The following is a 14,547-nucleotide window of genomic DNA, read 5'->3' as shown; positions in this document are numbered from 1 at the left end:
CCGCATTGATACCTATAGGTAGGGACTAAAAAAAATACACAGACCCAAACAAGACAAGATTGGGCAGTATTCTACAATTAATTGTCAGAAGGCCCACAGAGATTTCCCACATTCCTTTTCTCCAGCTCTTTCTGACCCCCAGAATGACTGAGGCTGGAACTGAGGGACTTGTGTGCAAAAAAATTATAATGAATGTGCATAAAAATTAAATGTGCCTAATAAAATTAAAACGTGCATAAAAAATGAAAATTTGAAGTATTGATCAAGTGGCATACAGAGCTTGTGACCAGACCTAGATTACAAATAAAAAAGTAAATTGCAGTATCTGTCTATACAAATTTCCTTACAAGGCAATGTGGTATAAGCAGTTAGTTTGAGTGTACAAATTCCTTTACAGTTCAATTACGTTCACTGACATTTCTTTAACATACACCCCCATTTTAGTATACCAGTACACCATTCTTTTTATAAAACACGTAGGTGAGCAACAGCTCAATCCAGAATTATTCCAGTCTGTAACTATTCTACTTTAAAGGACTTCTACATTTCAGAGATTTTTTAATCTAAAACAATCCAGACCCCTAAAATGCTATTGTTAAAGACAGCTTAATTTCACCTACAGACTAAGATACACATTTGGGAATCACAAAGGGGCAAAAAGCTGAAGAGCCAAAAGGGGAAATGTTGTGTTACCAAACACAAGTTCTGGACTGCCAGTTCCAAACCCGAATCGTCTGATCATCAGATGCACTCAAGATCCAGGGATATTCCTACCGACAAAAGACAAAATAAGACATAAAACCCTTTGTGTATGTTTGTTTTTATAGACAACATGGTGTTCTGGTACAACCAGACAGCAGAAATACCGTGCAGTGCAGTTTTTAAAGCTCTTCCTTACATTTAGATTAAATTGATCTCAATAGCTACAAAAGCTAAGGCCTAGACAGAATCCACCATGAAACCATTCGATTGAGAGGTAGGTGTTCACCCTTTAAACCAATTAGTAAAAAAAATCAATTCCTAAGCTCACATGGTGGAAGAAGGTGGTGCGGATGTAATCCAGGTGCCCCAACAGAGTGAAGAGACAGCGTCGCAGTTTGTAATTCCAGACCTGAAGAAGAACAAAACAGAAACCATGTGGTAAGCTGCTCTCACCCCATTAAAGAGGGTGACTCAAAACTACCTGCATTCTATAGTTACACTGCCTTAGAACAGCTCTTCTTCTACCCACAAGACCCCAGCAACACACCTGTCCTAATTCTCCCAGCAGCTGGCTCCGAACTCTTTATGTGAAAGAATTCAAGATACCCCATACTAGACTAGGCCAAGCAGTCATCTAGCCTAGTACCCTGTCCCCAATGATAAGTTAGCCAGATGTTTCTTGAAGTTTGGAAGCAATGCATGAAGGCACCAGCCCTCCTTAGTTGTTTGCTTGGTACTGACAGGTAACTCAGCCTGTAAACAGGGAGACTCCACTTAGCAACCACAACAGCCATTGATAAAACAAACCACTTTTAAATTTCTATCCAGCAGCCATCTTCATAGGCCATCTTCATCTTCAATTATTCTGCTAATTGCATGTTTATACAAATTCTGTATTGTAATCTTCTTGCCACCCCCTCTCATATCCACTCCATGCCCGTTCACCCTGCCACAAGTCTGTTGCTTCTTGAGTGTTGAGGGGAAACCCCCCCCCCTTAATACCTTAATTTTGTAGTCATCTCCTCCAGACACAAAGAGCGGCTGCTGTTTGTGGAAATCAATACCTCTAACGGGACCTGAAACGTCACAAGAGATCCTGGTTAGTTAAGGGGATACCCAACTGCCTTTTGAAACCAATCCAGTGACCCAGGAACAATTTAGGTACCACTTAAATGGACAGTTAGTACCACTCCCTCTGAAATGAAACAGATTATGAGACAGCAAATTCTTTGTCAGGCGTGCTGCCTTATGAAAGGAGAGTCACTGGAGAAAGTGACAAGAAGCTTACAAAATAAGGAGAATTGGGGATATGGAGGACTACCAGTGGCAGAATGCAGAACTGGAAAAACTTCATCCTCATACTTACGATCACTTGGCTTACACACAATTGAACTCTGATCCAATGAGATTTATACAACCCCTAGAAATTTGCTACAGGCAAATACAACACGCCTTCTTTTACAGAAGGAGATGGAGTTCTTGAGTTCAAAATATACAAATAAATAGTTTTCAATACACAATCAGAACTACTTTCCAGAGAGTTTCAGATGGCTACTACATTTCTTACTAAAGCCAGGTATTTCTTTAATGTTCTCTGTGGTTGTCAAGGAATCTACTCCATAAAAGTCCATAAGTGCCTTCTAGAAAAGTATGGGATTTGTAATTCAGTTTGTGATAACTCATTACATATACATATTTTCAAAAGTATTTATGCTTAACTGCAGTAGCTCATCACAATACAGCTCCAAATTCATATTATATAACCAAGGAAGGGGGGGCAGTTAATTCAAATTATGACACTACCTGTCTTCTGATGTAACAAGCACGAGCCACTTACACCATTCTACACAAGTTCTTTACTTTAATAAGGAATATCTATTGGAAAATTACAGTCGGAACATTAAACTTTGAAATTAAGCTCGTGCTTTGCTACAGCACACCTCACACCAGAAACCCTTTCCCTAGGCCACGCAACTCCTCACACCCATCCAAATCTGCTGAATCTACTTCTTCTTACGCTTTAACATGTACAAAACCACTGTGACTTGCAGCCATCTGGAGGTCACAGGTGCTGAGACAATCGCCTCCATATCCGTGAGCCCACTCACCATCGTGTTCATCAAATTTGTCAATGAGCGTACACATCCGATAGTCCCAAAGCTGGATCACTCCATTGTGCAGGCTTGTTAGGATCCAGGGCCGCTTGGGGTGAAAGCTAAGCCCTGCCAAAAAATGCAGAAAATGATTATTTCCAAGCAACAGCTTTTCTCAAGTTCTTTTTATATAGGAAGACATACTTGCATCTAAAATGGGTGTAGACCAATACACACAACAAGAAATACCCCTTTTCAGGTAGAAGCCTTTTAAGCTACCAGCAATATTCTTAGTGCCATCAGTCCTCAAAGTTCTTCACATAGTCATAGTACCTGTTACAACAGCTTAATAAAGTAAGACAGCATTTTTATTCTGTTATTTCACTTAAGGATTGACAATGCAATCCTAAAAATACTTTCATAGTTCAACCTCCTGTTGTGCAACATTATGCAGCTACTCCAGTTTATGCTCACAATCAGTGACCTCCTGGTTCACAGTTCAATCCCACACACAATTATTCCAGCCTAACCCACATAAATGAACAGTCTTGTGTGATGTAGTGGCTAAGAGCAGGTGGACTCTAATCTAAGCCCAGTGGTGGGATCCAAAAATTTTAGTAACAGGTTCCCATGGTGGTGGGATTCAAACTGTGACGTAGCACCAATGGGGCTGGGCGGGGCACAACGGGGACATGGCCAGGCGTTCCAGGGGTGGGGCATTCCTGGGCGGGGCTGTGGCAAAGACGCAGCCGCTGCGCTGGTCCTTGGGCAGGAAACGAATGCACGCAGGCGCAGGCTGTCACGCACGCTAGTGCACCTCCTGCTAGACTGCTTCAAGTTCTGCACGCTACTGCTGAGAGGAGGGGCGTAACCAAGGCAAAAATCACGCGGCAAAATCACCAATTAGTAACCCCCTTTCGGCACACACAAATAATTAGTAACCTACTCTCGGGAACCTGTGAGAACCTGCTGGATCCCACATCTGTCTAAGTCCCACCTTCCTCACAAGGTACCTGTTGGAGGGAGAGGAAGGAAAGGAGTTTATAAGCCCCTTTGCATCTTCTTACAGGGAAGAAAGTAGAGAGTACAAATCCAAATTTTTCTACTCCAGTTCAGACTAGCTCCACACAGGACTGCAGTACCACATCAGTTCTCAGACTACGTCAACAGATACACAAGACATAGCATACAGACAAACACAGATTTACTTGCCCATAACTTTTAAGTATGCAATACCTATCCATTGAAGCATTTTTTGGGCTGTCAAGTCACAGCTAACTTTTGGCAACCCTGTACAGTTTTCAAGGCAAGAGACGTTAGGAGGTCCTTTGCCAATGCCTGTCTCCACATCACAACCCTGGTATTCCTTGAAGGTTGCCCTTCCATATTCTAACCAGGGCTGACCCTGCTTAGCTTCTGAGATTTGACAATATCAGGCTAGTTTGGGGCTACCCAGGTCAGACATAAAGCTGTAAAAATCCAATCGCTATAGAAAAGAAGTGAGCATATCCCTTCTTCCATACTGACAGATTCACCTCTTGCATACATACACAAACTCTTTTTATATATTAGCAGATATGTACAAATCAGATTTTAAAATTGTGCACTAAGCTTTCGCATATCCCTTAATTATACTTCTGAAATATTTAGCATTCTATACATTTAACAGTACTTATTTATGTTTTTGATTCATTGACCGATCTTCCTTGTCAACAGAATCAGCTTACGATAGTCACATAAACTATATACAAACCAACCATATAATAAAACAACCATTATCAACAAAATACCAGCAAGATTTTATTACACTTTAATGGTACAGATCATCAGGGAGGATTACAGAAAAATAGGTGCTTGGATTTATACCCCCTTTCTCTCTTGGAAAGAGACTCAAAGGGGCTTACAAACTCCTTTCCTTTCCTCTCCCCACAACAGATATCTTGTGAGGTAGATGGGGCTTAGAGAGTTCGGAGAGAACTATGACTAGCAGCTAGTCCTAGGTCACCCAGCTGGAATGTAGGAGTGAGGAAACAAATCTGTATGATATCTTGTATATCTGTTGATGTAGTTTGAGAACTGATGTGGTACTGCAGTCCTCTGTGGAGCTAGTCTGACCTAGAGTAGAAGAAACTTTATACTCCCCACCTTTCTCTCCTGTAAGGAGACTCGAGGGGGCTTACAAACTCTTTTCCCTCCCCACAAAAAGCATTTTGTGAGGTAGGTGGGGCTGAAAAAGTTCTGAGAGAACTGTGACAAGCCCAAGGTCACCCAGCAGCCTTAATGTGGAGGAGCGAGGAAACAAATCCAGTCCACCAGATAAAAGTCTGCCACTCATGTGGAGGAGTGAAGGAATCAAACCCTTTCCCCCAGATTTGAATCTACCTTCTCTTAACCACACACCCCAAGAAAGCAAAAGCGAGGAGGTGGGGAAACTACATCACATATTTAAAGATGCAGAGGAGTGCAGCAAGGAGCTATTCACGCACATATAAAAGGGATGCTATACATCTTCGTTGAGGTATGTATACTTTCCCCAAGTCCTTCTAATGTTTCAATTGACAGCTACCACGCACTTCATCTGGCCCTTGCATGGATTTGTATGGGGGCTGCGTGCTGGTCCGACTGTTTCCCTAGCCATGTCGACGAAGAACGTGGGGTCCCATGGGAGGCCTTTTCCGTACCTTTCACGCGAGCCGATTTGGTCTCGAATTTGGTGAGCATCGCGGCCCAACGTCTCTCAACGCCTCCTCAGGCCCGGTAGCCCCCTTCGCTGAAGCAGCAGCGCCTACCTCCACGTCATCGCCGCTAGGGCTAGGGCTCCTCCGACAAAGCACTTCCGCTCTCGACAGGAATACCATAGAGAAGCCAGAGCGCATTCGCATACCAAAGAGAACAGGCGCGATACTTTTGATCTCCCACAGCGCCCCCTAGAGGAGGAGGAGCCGAGTACAAAGGCTTGTGCCTTTGTGGATGGACAAAGTAGCCGAGGACAAAGGCCGAATGGGAAGGCAGTCACGGCCCCTGCGATCACAAAGATCAGCGGCTAGAGCGCCTCATTTCTGGTGTGCTCAACCACAGAGTACCGGCCGGAGCGTCGCCTAATGCTTTGTGAAGGTATCGACGGGGAAGAGGAAGCGGAAGCCGCCGGCAAAATGGCGGCTGTCGAGGAGGAAGAAATGGGGAGCAGCTGGAGAAGGAGGGGAGTTGCTGAATGGTTGTTTCGAGGGGTTCTCCTCTGCGCTTTGGCGGCAGGTGAGAAAAACTCCTCCCCAATCGGGTCAGGCCTCGCCCGCAAATATTGGTGGGAGAGGAGAAAAGGGGCGAGGTCTTGGGTGGTGAAAGGCTGCCCTTTAAATGGAGCTCCATTGATCTCTGAAGTTGCGCCAGGGCCCTGCCCTAAAGAGGAACAGGTGGCTGACTGGCGGCTCTTGAACTTTGAATAATGGGTTTTTTAATATATATAAAAGGCATGGAGCCTTGCCCCTGCAATGGAAGAAAGTTCAGCTACATGGTGGTTAGGAATGCATCACGTGGTTTTCTTCTACCGCCTTTGGGGTAGCCGAGGATTTGTATTGCCTGCTTATCTGTTAATGAAGATTGGGTGGTGTCCCCTTTTGCTTTGTTCAGATCAGAAGGGGGCAATAGGGGAAGAGGAAAACCCAGAGATTTGAAGAGTACAGAATGTTGACCTGGGGTAGATTCCCATTTGGACTAGCAGGGTGACCTTGAGTTGCTTATGCTCTGACTCAACTTGATTTACCGTAAGCACACGAGAGAGCCTTGGGCTTTTTGAAAAGCAGATGAGATAAAAACGGGTAGACAGTTGCTGTGTGCTTCTCTGTTAACTGTTAAGCAAAATACCAGGAAGAAATTCAGCAACTGCTTGTACTATCAGTGGTTATTTTACTGCTGATTGTATTTTGTCCTGTTGTTCCTTCAAAGAGATCAAGGGGAGATGGCTTAGGTTATTCTGTCTCCCTCAGAGGTCAGTAAGCAAAAAAAAAAGCTAGTATATGGATGGATTAAAATTCAACAGGTAGATAAATTATCAGTGAATCTGATTGTTCACAAAGTTACTTGGATAAATTACTAGAGACTATGGTCTATACTATTGTGTATTGTTTGCAGTAAGTTGGATCCTACCATGTAAATTTGCATAATTTAATATGTCATGGTAACACGTATGCTTTGCTTCAGTTCTGTTGTTTTTTTAAATTTCTGACTGATTTTATAACCCAAATCCTATTTAGTTGTTTGTTGAATGTCCTATCCTGTGGATCGTATTGACTCACTCAGTGTAATCTGCTGAGTTCCAGTGGCAAAGACAGATAAATAACGTTAATAAAATACTAACTGCATTTTGGGAGGAAGAATAAAAAGGAGAAAAGGGAGAGGAAGGCCACTTTTAACCTAAGGTTTGGCATAATGTTTCTTTATTTGATTTGTAAACTGCTCTTCCTGAACAAATTGGGCTCAGAGCAGCATACATCATAGAAACCATAATTAAAACATGCTTCACAATTTAAAACCATACAGAATATACAGTAGTGCCATAAATTCCCAATCTGAGGTCCTGTTAGAGCAGAAGAGATGGAACAAGGGATAGCTGAAAACCGAATTGCAAAGGAATAACAGTAATCTCAATAATTAAGGAAAAGGAAGGAAGGAAGGAAGGAAGGAAGGAAGGAAGGAAGCCAGTAGGTGACAACCATTGCTGTCCTCAACCATAGACCTTCAGTTCATTCACTGTGTCAATATTGGCAGGAAGGTTCCAGGGGAGCAACAAGAGTCTATCTGTAAAAGAAATTGCAAAATCCTCACAGCTATTAACTGAATTACTTTTATTTTGGGAATTGGGAAATTAGAATCGGAATTACTCTTAATCGATTATGCTGGGTGAGAGCTTGGACACACAATGGAAGCCATATAATACTCCTTTTTAGCAACCTTCACTGCTATCTCATAGACTCTCATAAACATCCTATAAGATGTTCTTTTAGTTCCATCACAGATATGCTGCCAAACATGCTCCAGCCATCTAAACTCCTGTTTTCTCCTCTGCAGCTCCATGGTGTACCATGGAACTAGCTTGGATCGGGGCTATCACATTGATGGCTTTGCCAGTCCTCTACATCCTCATCCAATGAGTCTCTGGGAGCATTGGATCCCGCAGAGCATTCTGGAATCCAGTGGAATCCATCAGCCTCTGTGGGCAAGTGCAAATTTACTTATCGCCTATATAGGTTGCTGCTGGAATATCCAAATGGGCCTTCAGGGCAAAGTGGTCTTATTATTATTATTTATTAAATTTCATATGCCACCCAACCCCCAAAGGACTCTGGCCGGTGTACAATGACCCACAGGCAAGTAACAATAAAACACAAGGTATAAATATAAAATACAGTATAATATTTAAAAAAATTAAAGACAATAGCAGCATCCCACATATATTGGCAGCGCCCGATCCCATGCTTAATCCCATGCATAGGAGGGGACCGGCAAATTGCCAAAGATGACAGAATAGATTATATATGGGGCATCAAGAAGGGGCAGGCAGACTATGGCCGTAGAGACTAGACTCACACCCACTCCCATATGAAAGATCAGATGTTCATTAAATGTGTGTTGCTAATCACTCTGTTGGTTATATTAAAAGTGATAGTTGTAGCCGGATTGCCTTCTGAAAAGGTCAACTTGATTGTACCTGGAGTTTGTTTTCACAACAGCCATTCTAAGCCTGGGCTGTGCAGCACGGTATTAACTGACCCAAGGTCAAGCAGTGAGCATCATGTCTGGATGGTATTTAGACCCCCGTCTCCCCATTCCAAGTTAAGCATTCTGTCTGTCGCATTGCTCTGGCTTCTAGTGCAGAAATACACACGGGGATGAGGTGATGGGAGGTCAGTTATTTAAATGTCTATTGTGTCACACACCTACTGAAAGTAGAATAGCACAGCGTGGAATCAAGGTGGCAAACCTACTATGAGCAACGTCAGATGGGGAGCTGTGGGTGAAAAGTTGGCCAGGGAAGGGGATACGAAAACAAACTTGATCTCTGTTGTGATAGGGATTTTCCCGTCTCCATAGGATTTTGCCAAAACCAAACCCTCATGACTCTGGGAAACATCCCAGAGGGAGAAAATTAGCTTTGTGGCAGGCAGAAACTCAACTAGCAGTTTTTATGATGTGTCAAATGCTCTCAGACCTGAAGGAAAATCATAATAAATTAGCAAGCAGGTAGTGGATGAAGCAATCTATTTGGAAATTCATAATCACAGACTTTCCACGAGGGTAGGTTTGCTGTCATGTTTCAAAGCTTTTGCCGCATGGCTTAACAGCAGAGAAAGTTTGAAATCAGGAGAGCTCTTTCCTTGTGTGTTCAGTTCCTTGTTTATTACGGGTGGCAGGCTGAGCAAGATGGCGAAAGAGAGGTTGCAAAACACCTCTTCCTGACTTTGATGTTGTTGCATCAACTGCATGTTCTGATTCATGACTGAAATTAAGCCGTCGCTTTGAAGCAAATTGGCTTTCGGAACTGTCAGTTGTTTTTCTGGCTGAACTCGTAGGTGGGAGAGTGAGGCCAAAGGCGGAGTTTATAGAAGCTGTCCAGAAATTGCCACCTTTGACATCAGACAGGGCCCTTCTGACCTATCACGTTGCTTCTTGATAGGAAGTGACCTCTGCTGAAATCCTCTCTTCCTCTGCAGGCTCCGGGTGGTGCAACTCTGTGGAGAAGAAAATCTACATCCCGCTGAACAGGACAGCTATGTGTGTTCGCTTGATGAATGCCACACATCAGATAGGCTGCCAGTGTGAGTATATGTTGGTGGAGAGCCCAAGGGGTTGCTTGGGAAGTCTTGTAATTAATTAATTAATTAATTAATTAATTTTATTATTATTATTCATTCGACTTAATAAACCGCTCTCCCCAAAAGGGCTCAAAGCGGTGTACAGGCAATACATATCAGAATACGAAAACATTGGATAATATCATTAAAATACATAAAACCAATAAAATCAGTAGCAGCGATACAACCCACCCACAATTTGGTGGATGGCATCCGGTCCTAACCCCGGGAGGTTAGGAAGAGAAACCGATGGTATATGGGCATCAGGAAGGGGCGGCAGCTCAGTGCCCCCCCCAAAAAAAAGCCCGGTGGAACTGCTCAGTTTTGCAGGCCCTGTGGAACTCCCCATCTAGAGAAAAAAAAATTACATATTAATATTAAACATATTTTGCCTTTAACTTGTGGCTGAAGGCATTTTACGACCCTAAATAAAATCAGAAGTTATATAGCGAGACCCCATTAATGCTCCATCCAAAGAGTACGGCAGTGGCTGTGATCCCGTTAAAAGCACTAGCGTGTGAAACCGTGTTCTAGTGGCTCCTAAAAGCTTCCACAGACGGAGCTCTCCTCACCTGCTAAGAAAGCCTGTTCCCATGAGGTGGGAGTCACAGCTGAAAAGGACTGGAACTGTGGTGGAGGCCAAGAAAGCAGCTGTAAGCACAGGAACAGCCAGAAAATGGCAACCGCAGACCACAACTGATGAAGGGAAGAGAAGGTCCTTCAGATCTCTGAGTCCTATTGTATCAAGCAACATCTGGTTTTTCTTGTCATTGCAGCCTCCATGAATGGAGACACGGGAGTTATCCACGTGGTGGAGAAGCAGGAAGACGTCCAGTGGGTGCTGTCTGACGGCCCTCATCCCCCATACATAGTGCTGCTAGATGGAGACCTTTTTACCAGGTAACGAGATGTCTGCTTCCAAGGATATCAGTTAGGACAGGGGCTGAGGCCCAGTGGTAGAGCATCCACTTTCACACGGAAGGTTCCAGGTTCAATCCAGTGTCTCCAGTTGAAAGGATCAGGTCGTGAGTAATATGGAAAAGGTCCTGAGGCCCACCAAAAAAGATGACACTGGGACACATGGAAGAAATGCCAAGAACAGAGGGAACTGGGCAGAGGTGTAGCGAGGGAAAATGGCACCCACCCCATGGTAGCTACACCCTCTCCCGCGCCCCACTTTCTTGAGCCAGTGGTGGGCCTGGAGAGCTGGGCCAAGGGGTGCTCTGCGGTGGTCCCGCTAGGCTGCTCCTTCAGCCTCTGCCGACTGAAGGAGCAGCCTGGTTGAAATTGAAAATGCTGGGGGGAAGAATTAGGACTAATAAAAGGAAACACTTCTTCACGCAACGTGTGATTGGTGTTTGGAATATGCAGCCACAGGAGGTGGCGAAGGCCACTAACCTGGATAGCTTTAAAAAGGGCTTGGACAGATTTATGGAGGAGAAGTCGATGTATGGCTACCAATCTTGATCCTCCTTGATCTGAGATTGCAAATGCCTTAGCAAACCAGGTGCTCTCAGGAGCAGTAGCAGCAGAAGGCCATTGCTTTCACATCCTGCACGTGAGCTCCCAAAGGCACCTGGTGGGCCACTGCGAGTAGCAGAGAGCTGGACTAGATGGACTCTGGTCTGATCCAGCAGGCTAGTTCTTATGTTCTGGTGGGGGAGGGGAGAGGGTGACAAGCCGAGTCGGCGCAGGGGAGAAGGTGTGTGTGGGGCGATTTTGATTCCCCCACCCGTGGGCGCCATCCCCCCCTTCCCTACACCAACTCAGCTCGTCCAAGTCGGTGTGGGGGGGTGTGTGCAATGTCCCTGTGGGCGCTCCGCCCCTGGAACTGGGTGACTCTTCCCCCAGGCCGTCTGCAACAGGAAGAGCAAGGAGAGGCTCTGCTGCCCAGTTTCTCCCTCTTCGCTGCAGCTGGTGCCCGTTAGCATTCTCACCATGAGGGTCCCATGATTCCCAGCACCAGCTTTTCAGTGATCTCCTGGGACTGCGGGAGAAGCAGGGAATAGTCAACCCAAAGAGCAAACTCAAAAATGACGTGACAGCGATCGCTCCTTGATCCATCCAATCCAATGTTGCCTGTTCAACTGGGGACGCTTGAAGGTAGCCAGGGGGCTTCTCAGCCTTGCTCCCCTCGAGATGGAAGATGCTGGGAACTGAACCTGGGGCTCTGTGCTTGCAGAACACACAGCATACCACTGAGCAACGGTTCTTCAGTAACCCTGGTAGACTACTTGTCCTTCTAGATCAGCATCGATGGGCAGTGGCTCTCTGGAAAGAGCAGGGAGATCAGGCACAGAACGGTATTTCTCAATGTAGGGGAGTCCCCTTGGCATCTGCTTGGCATGAACAAAGTCCCAGGATCAACCTTTGGCACCTCCAGTAAGAAGCAGGTCATGGGTGAAGTATAAGACCTCTGCCCGAGAGAGGCGAAGCGAAAGGCTTCTGCCGGAGAGCTGCTGCCGTTCAAGAGTAGACAGTGCTGACCTTTGATGCACCAGTGGCTTGATTTAGTGCAGGGGTCTTCAAACTATGGCCCTCCAGATGTTCATGGACTACAATTCCCATCAGCCCCTGCCAGCATGGCCAAGTGGTAGGGCTCATGGGAATTGTAGTCTATGAACATCTGGAGGGCCATAGTTTGAAGACCCATGATTTAGTGTATGGCAGCTTCATGGGTGTGCTCAGTTCATTCTGCACACAAAGCAGAGACCCCAACTGATCCCCTAACTGGCTTAGTCTTGAGCCCAGCTATGCAGGGTGACTGGCACTTGTGCTGCAGTCAGTGATGTTTTGCGGGAGCTGTAGCTGTATTGGTTTCCTGTGTTTTTGTAGCTGGGTCCAAGCCAGACTGAAGGGCTGTTGATTGGCGATAGTGCCGGTTGGGGGAAGTGGAGGGACCGATTCAGTCTGTTCTGGACTGGGTTGCTCCTAGCTTGACAGAGCACACTGGTCTATTAGTTGCCTGTCTTAAGAAGGAGGCTCAAATTTGCCCAGTTTTGTGTGTGAGCTGCGGCTTTTATCCATGTTTTCGTTAACCAGCTGCATTCAGTTCGACCGTTGCAGTGCGCCCTTCTTTGTTTAACTGATAGGTGTATACGTCAGTTCCGTTGATTGATTTTATGTCTCGTTTATCATTACAGTCGAATCCTCTCTTCGCTGTTCACTTCCATGCATTGCTTCCGTCATTTGCTTTTGTGTTGCTAAAAAGTTTTAGGGGATACTACCAAGCTATTTTTGTTGGAAGCTGCCTTGGAAGTCCATTGACGAAGAGCTGTAGAGTTTGAATAAGTGTAGGGTTGAATCTGAGGTTCTGTTCACCTTCCCTGGCACAAAAGGCTCAGATGGCAGAAAGGGCTTATCAGAACACAAGATCCAACCCATGGTGAATCAGGTCGTAGTACTGAGAGCCGTGGATCCCCACGGGTAACAGTATTGAGCTTTGAACAAGATGTGGTTGGTTATGGACTGTGTAGCATTTTCCCCTGATGTTTTGCCTGCATCTGTGGCCGGATCCTCTGAAGATGCCAGCCACAGATGCAGGCAAAACGTCAGGAGAAAATGCTACTGGAACACGGCCATACAGCCCAGAAAACCCACAATATCCTGGTTTTTGTTTTGCTTATGTTTAAAATACTGTTTGCAAAAGTGATTGAGAATGGTTATATATCTGTTACCAATAGCTAGAATCCCACTCCTCCCTCCCTTCTTTCCCCCGCATAAGAAAAAAGTAAGCAAATATTTTACTACAGTTGGAACGTGAAGAATTTGGGAGGCAGTGTTTAGGGTTAAAATTTGTTGCTTGAGGCACAGAAGGAAGAAAAGCAGAAAGCCCAGATGCATTTTTGTTTTGAAACAATAAACCAGAAGACAGCATCTAACCATATGCGCTGTTGAAATCCCTCTAACGAGTTGTTTGGCTGCTTCTGTGTGTGTGATCCTGTGACTTTATTTTAAGAAATCATAAGACAGTAACAGCATTGTGTGCCCTCTGGCTGTTTGCTGGGTGCCTGGCAGAGTTGACCTTGTACAGCCAGATGTGGCTTCAGAGAGACGGCCCAAGGCCTGATAAATATTTCTGCATTGCTGTTTTAAAACAATGGTCTGTTTCCCGTTTTCTCGCTGCTCCATCTGTGGCTCAGTCGTTCTTGCCTTTCTTCGGCTTCTGTTATACTTCGTTACTTATTCGTCCCTTATTGCATCCTGCAATCAGGCGCCAATGTAGAAGGCGCCCGAGCGCTGTAAGCGATTGATGCGTGTCAAATATGTTAAATGATCCTGCACGTACAGTAGGGTCACCTTCTCTGCATTCCTGCGCCATTGGAATTGCAGCACATGGCTATGATCGACAGGACTTTTTCAGTCATGGCACCAGGTTGCAGAGTTTCCTTTGTAGGGAGACAGCTTTGCTCCACCTTTCATTTTTCTCAGGAACAAGCTAAAGCGTTTTTTATTTCAGAGGGTTTTTAGTGGGGGATGGCGGTTTTTTATTTTATTTATTTATTTAATTTAATATACCGCCCTATCCTTGAGGGACTCAGGGCAGTGCACAATATAAAACTTCATATAAAATCATATACATACAGTTTAAAGCAACAATTAAATCCTAAAACAGCGTCCCACAAAACCCTTACCTATCCCTCCCAAAACAGAATAATGGGTCCCGATGGCATTAGGGACCCATATGGAGCCAGTGGGGAAGGGGGTTTGGGACACCCTCAGCGGCTGATCTCTCCAAAGGCCCGGTGGAACAGCTCGGTCTTACAGGCCCTGCGGAATTCTCCAAGGTCCCGCAGGGCCCGGACGGTAGGTGGTAGAGTGTTCCACCAGGCCGGTGCCAGAGCCGTGAAGGCCCTGGCCCGAGTGGAGGCCAGCCGCGTCATCGTTTGATGACTGGGGTTGAA

At 45.2% G+C, this 14,547-nt stretch overlaps 2 protein-coding genes across 4 annotated transcripts in view; one reads left to right on the top strand and one right to left on the bottom strand.

Moving 5' to 3' along the window:
• COPA (COPI coat complex subunit alpha) overlaps positions 1-5,634 on the bottom strand; it is a 47,411-nt gene extending 41,777 nt beyond the window's left edge. For both annotated transcript variants that reach the window (XR_007245946.1, XM_048513278.1), the window contains exons 1-5: positions 5,477-5,634; positions 2,811-2,924; positions 1,705-1,778; positions 1,031-1,111; positions 694-770 (exon numbers count right to left, since the gene is read on the bottom strand). Coding sequence is in view for 1 of the 2 variants with exons in the window: in XM_048513278.1 (XP_048369235.1) it covers positions 694-770; positions 1,031-1,111; positions 1,705-1,778; positions 2,811-2,924; positions 5,477-5,516 (386 nt within the window). In the remaining variant the exon portion in view is untranslated. The remainder of the gene's footprint in view (positions 1-693; positions 771-1,030; positions 1,112-1,704; positions 1,779-2,810; positions 2,925-5,476) is intronic.
• Positions 5,635-5,766: 132 nt separating this feature from the next.
• NCSTN (nicastrin) overlaps positions 5,767-14,547 on the top strand; it is a 42,716-nt gene continuing 33,935 nt past the window's right edge. Inside the window, exons 1-3 of one of the 2 annotated variants that reach the window (XM_048513305.1) lie at positions 5,767-6,047; positions 9,503-9,607; positions 10,420-10,543. In XM_048513305.1, coding sequence (XP_048369262.1) covers positions 5,897-6,047; positions 9,503-9,607; positions 10,420-10,543 — 380 coding nt within the window. In that variant the 5' untranslated portion in view covers positions 5,767-5,896. The remainder of the gene's footprint in view (positions 6,048-9,502; positions 9,608-10,419; positions 10,544-14,547) is intronic. The other variant, XM_048513296.1, reaches the window with a different exon arrangement.

This window comes from Sphaerodactylus townsendi, linkage group LG01 (assembly GCF_021028975.2).
Source record: "Sphaerodactylus townsendi isolate TG3544 linkage group LG01, MPM_Stown_v2.3, whole genome shotgun sequence".
NCBI classification, from domain to species: Eukaryota; Metazoa; Chordata; class Lepidosauria; order Squamata; family Sphaerodactylidae; genus Sphaerodactylus; species Sphaerodactylus townsendi.
The sequence above is the reverse complement of the archived record's forward strand: the minus strand, read 5'-3'. Positions and strand labels throughout refer to the sequence as shown.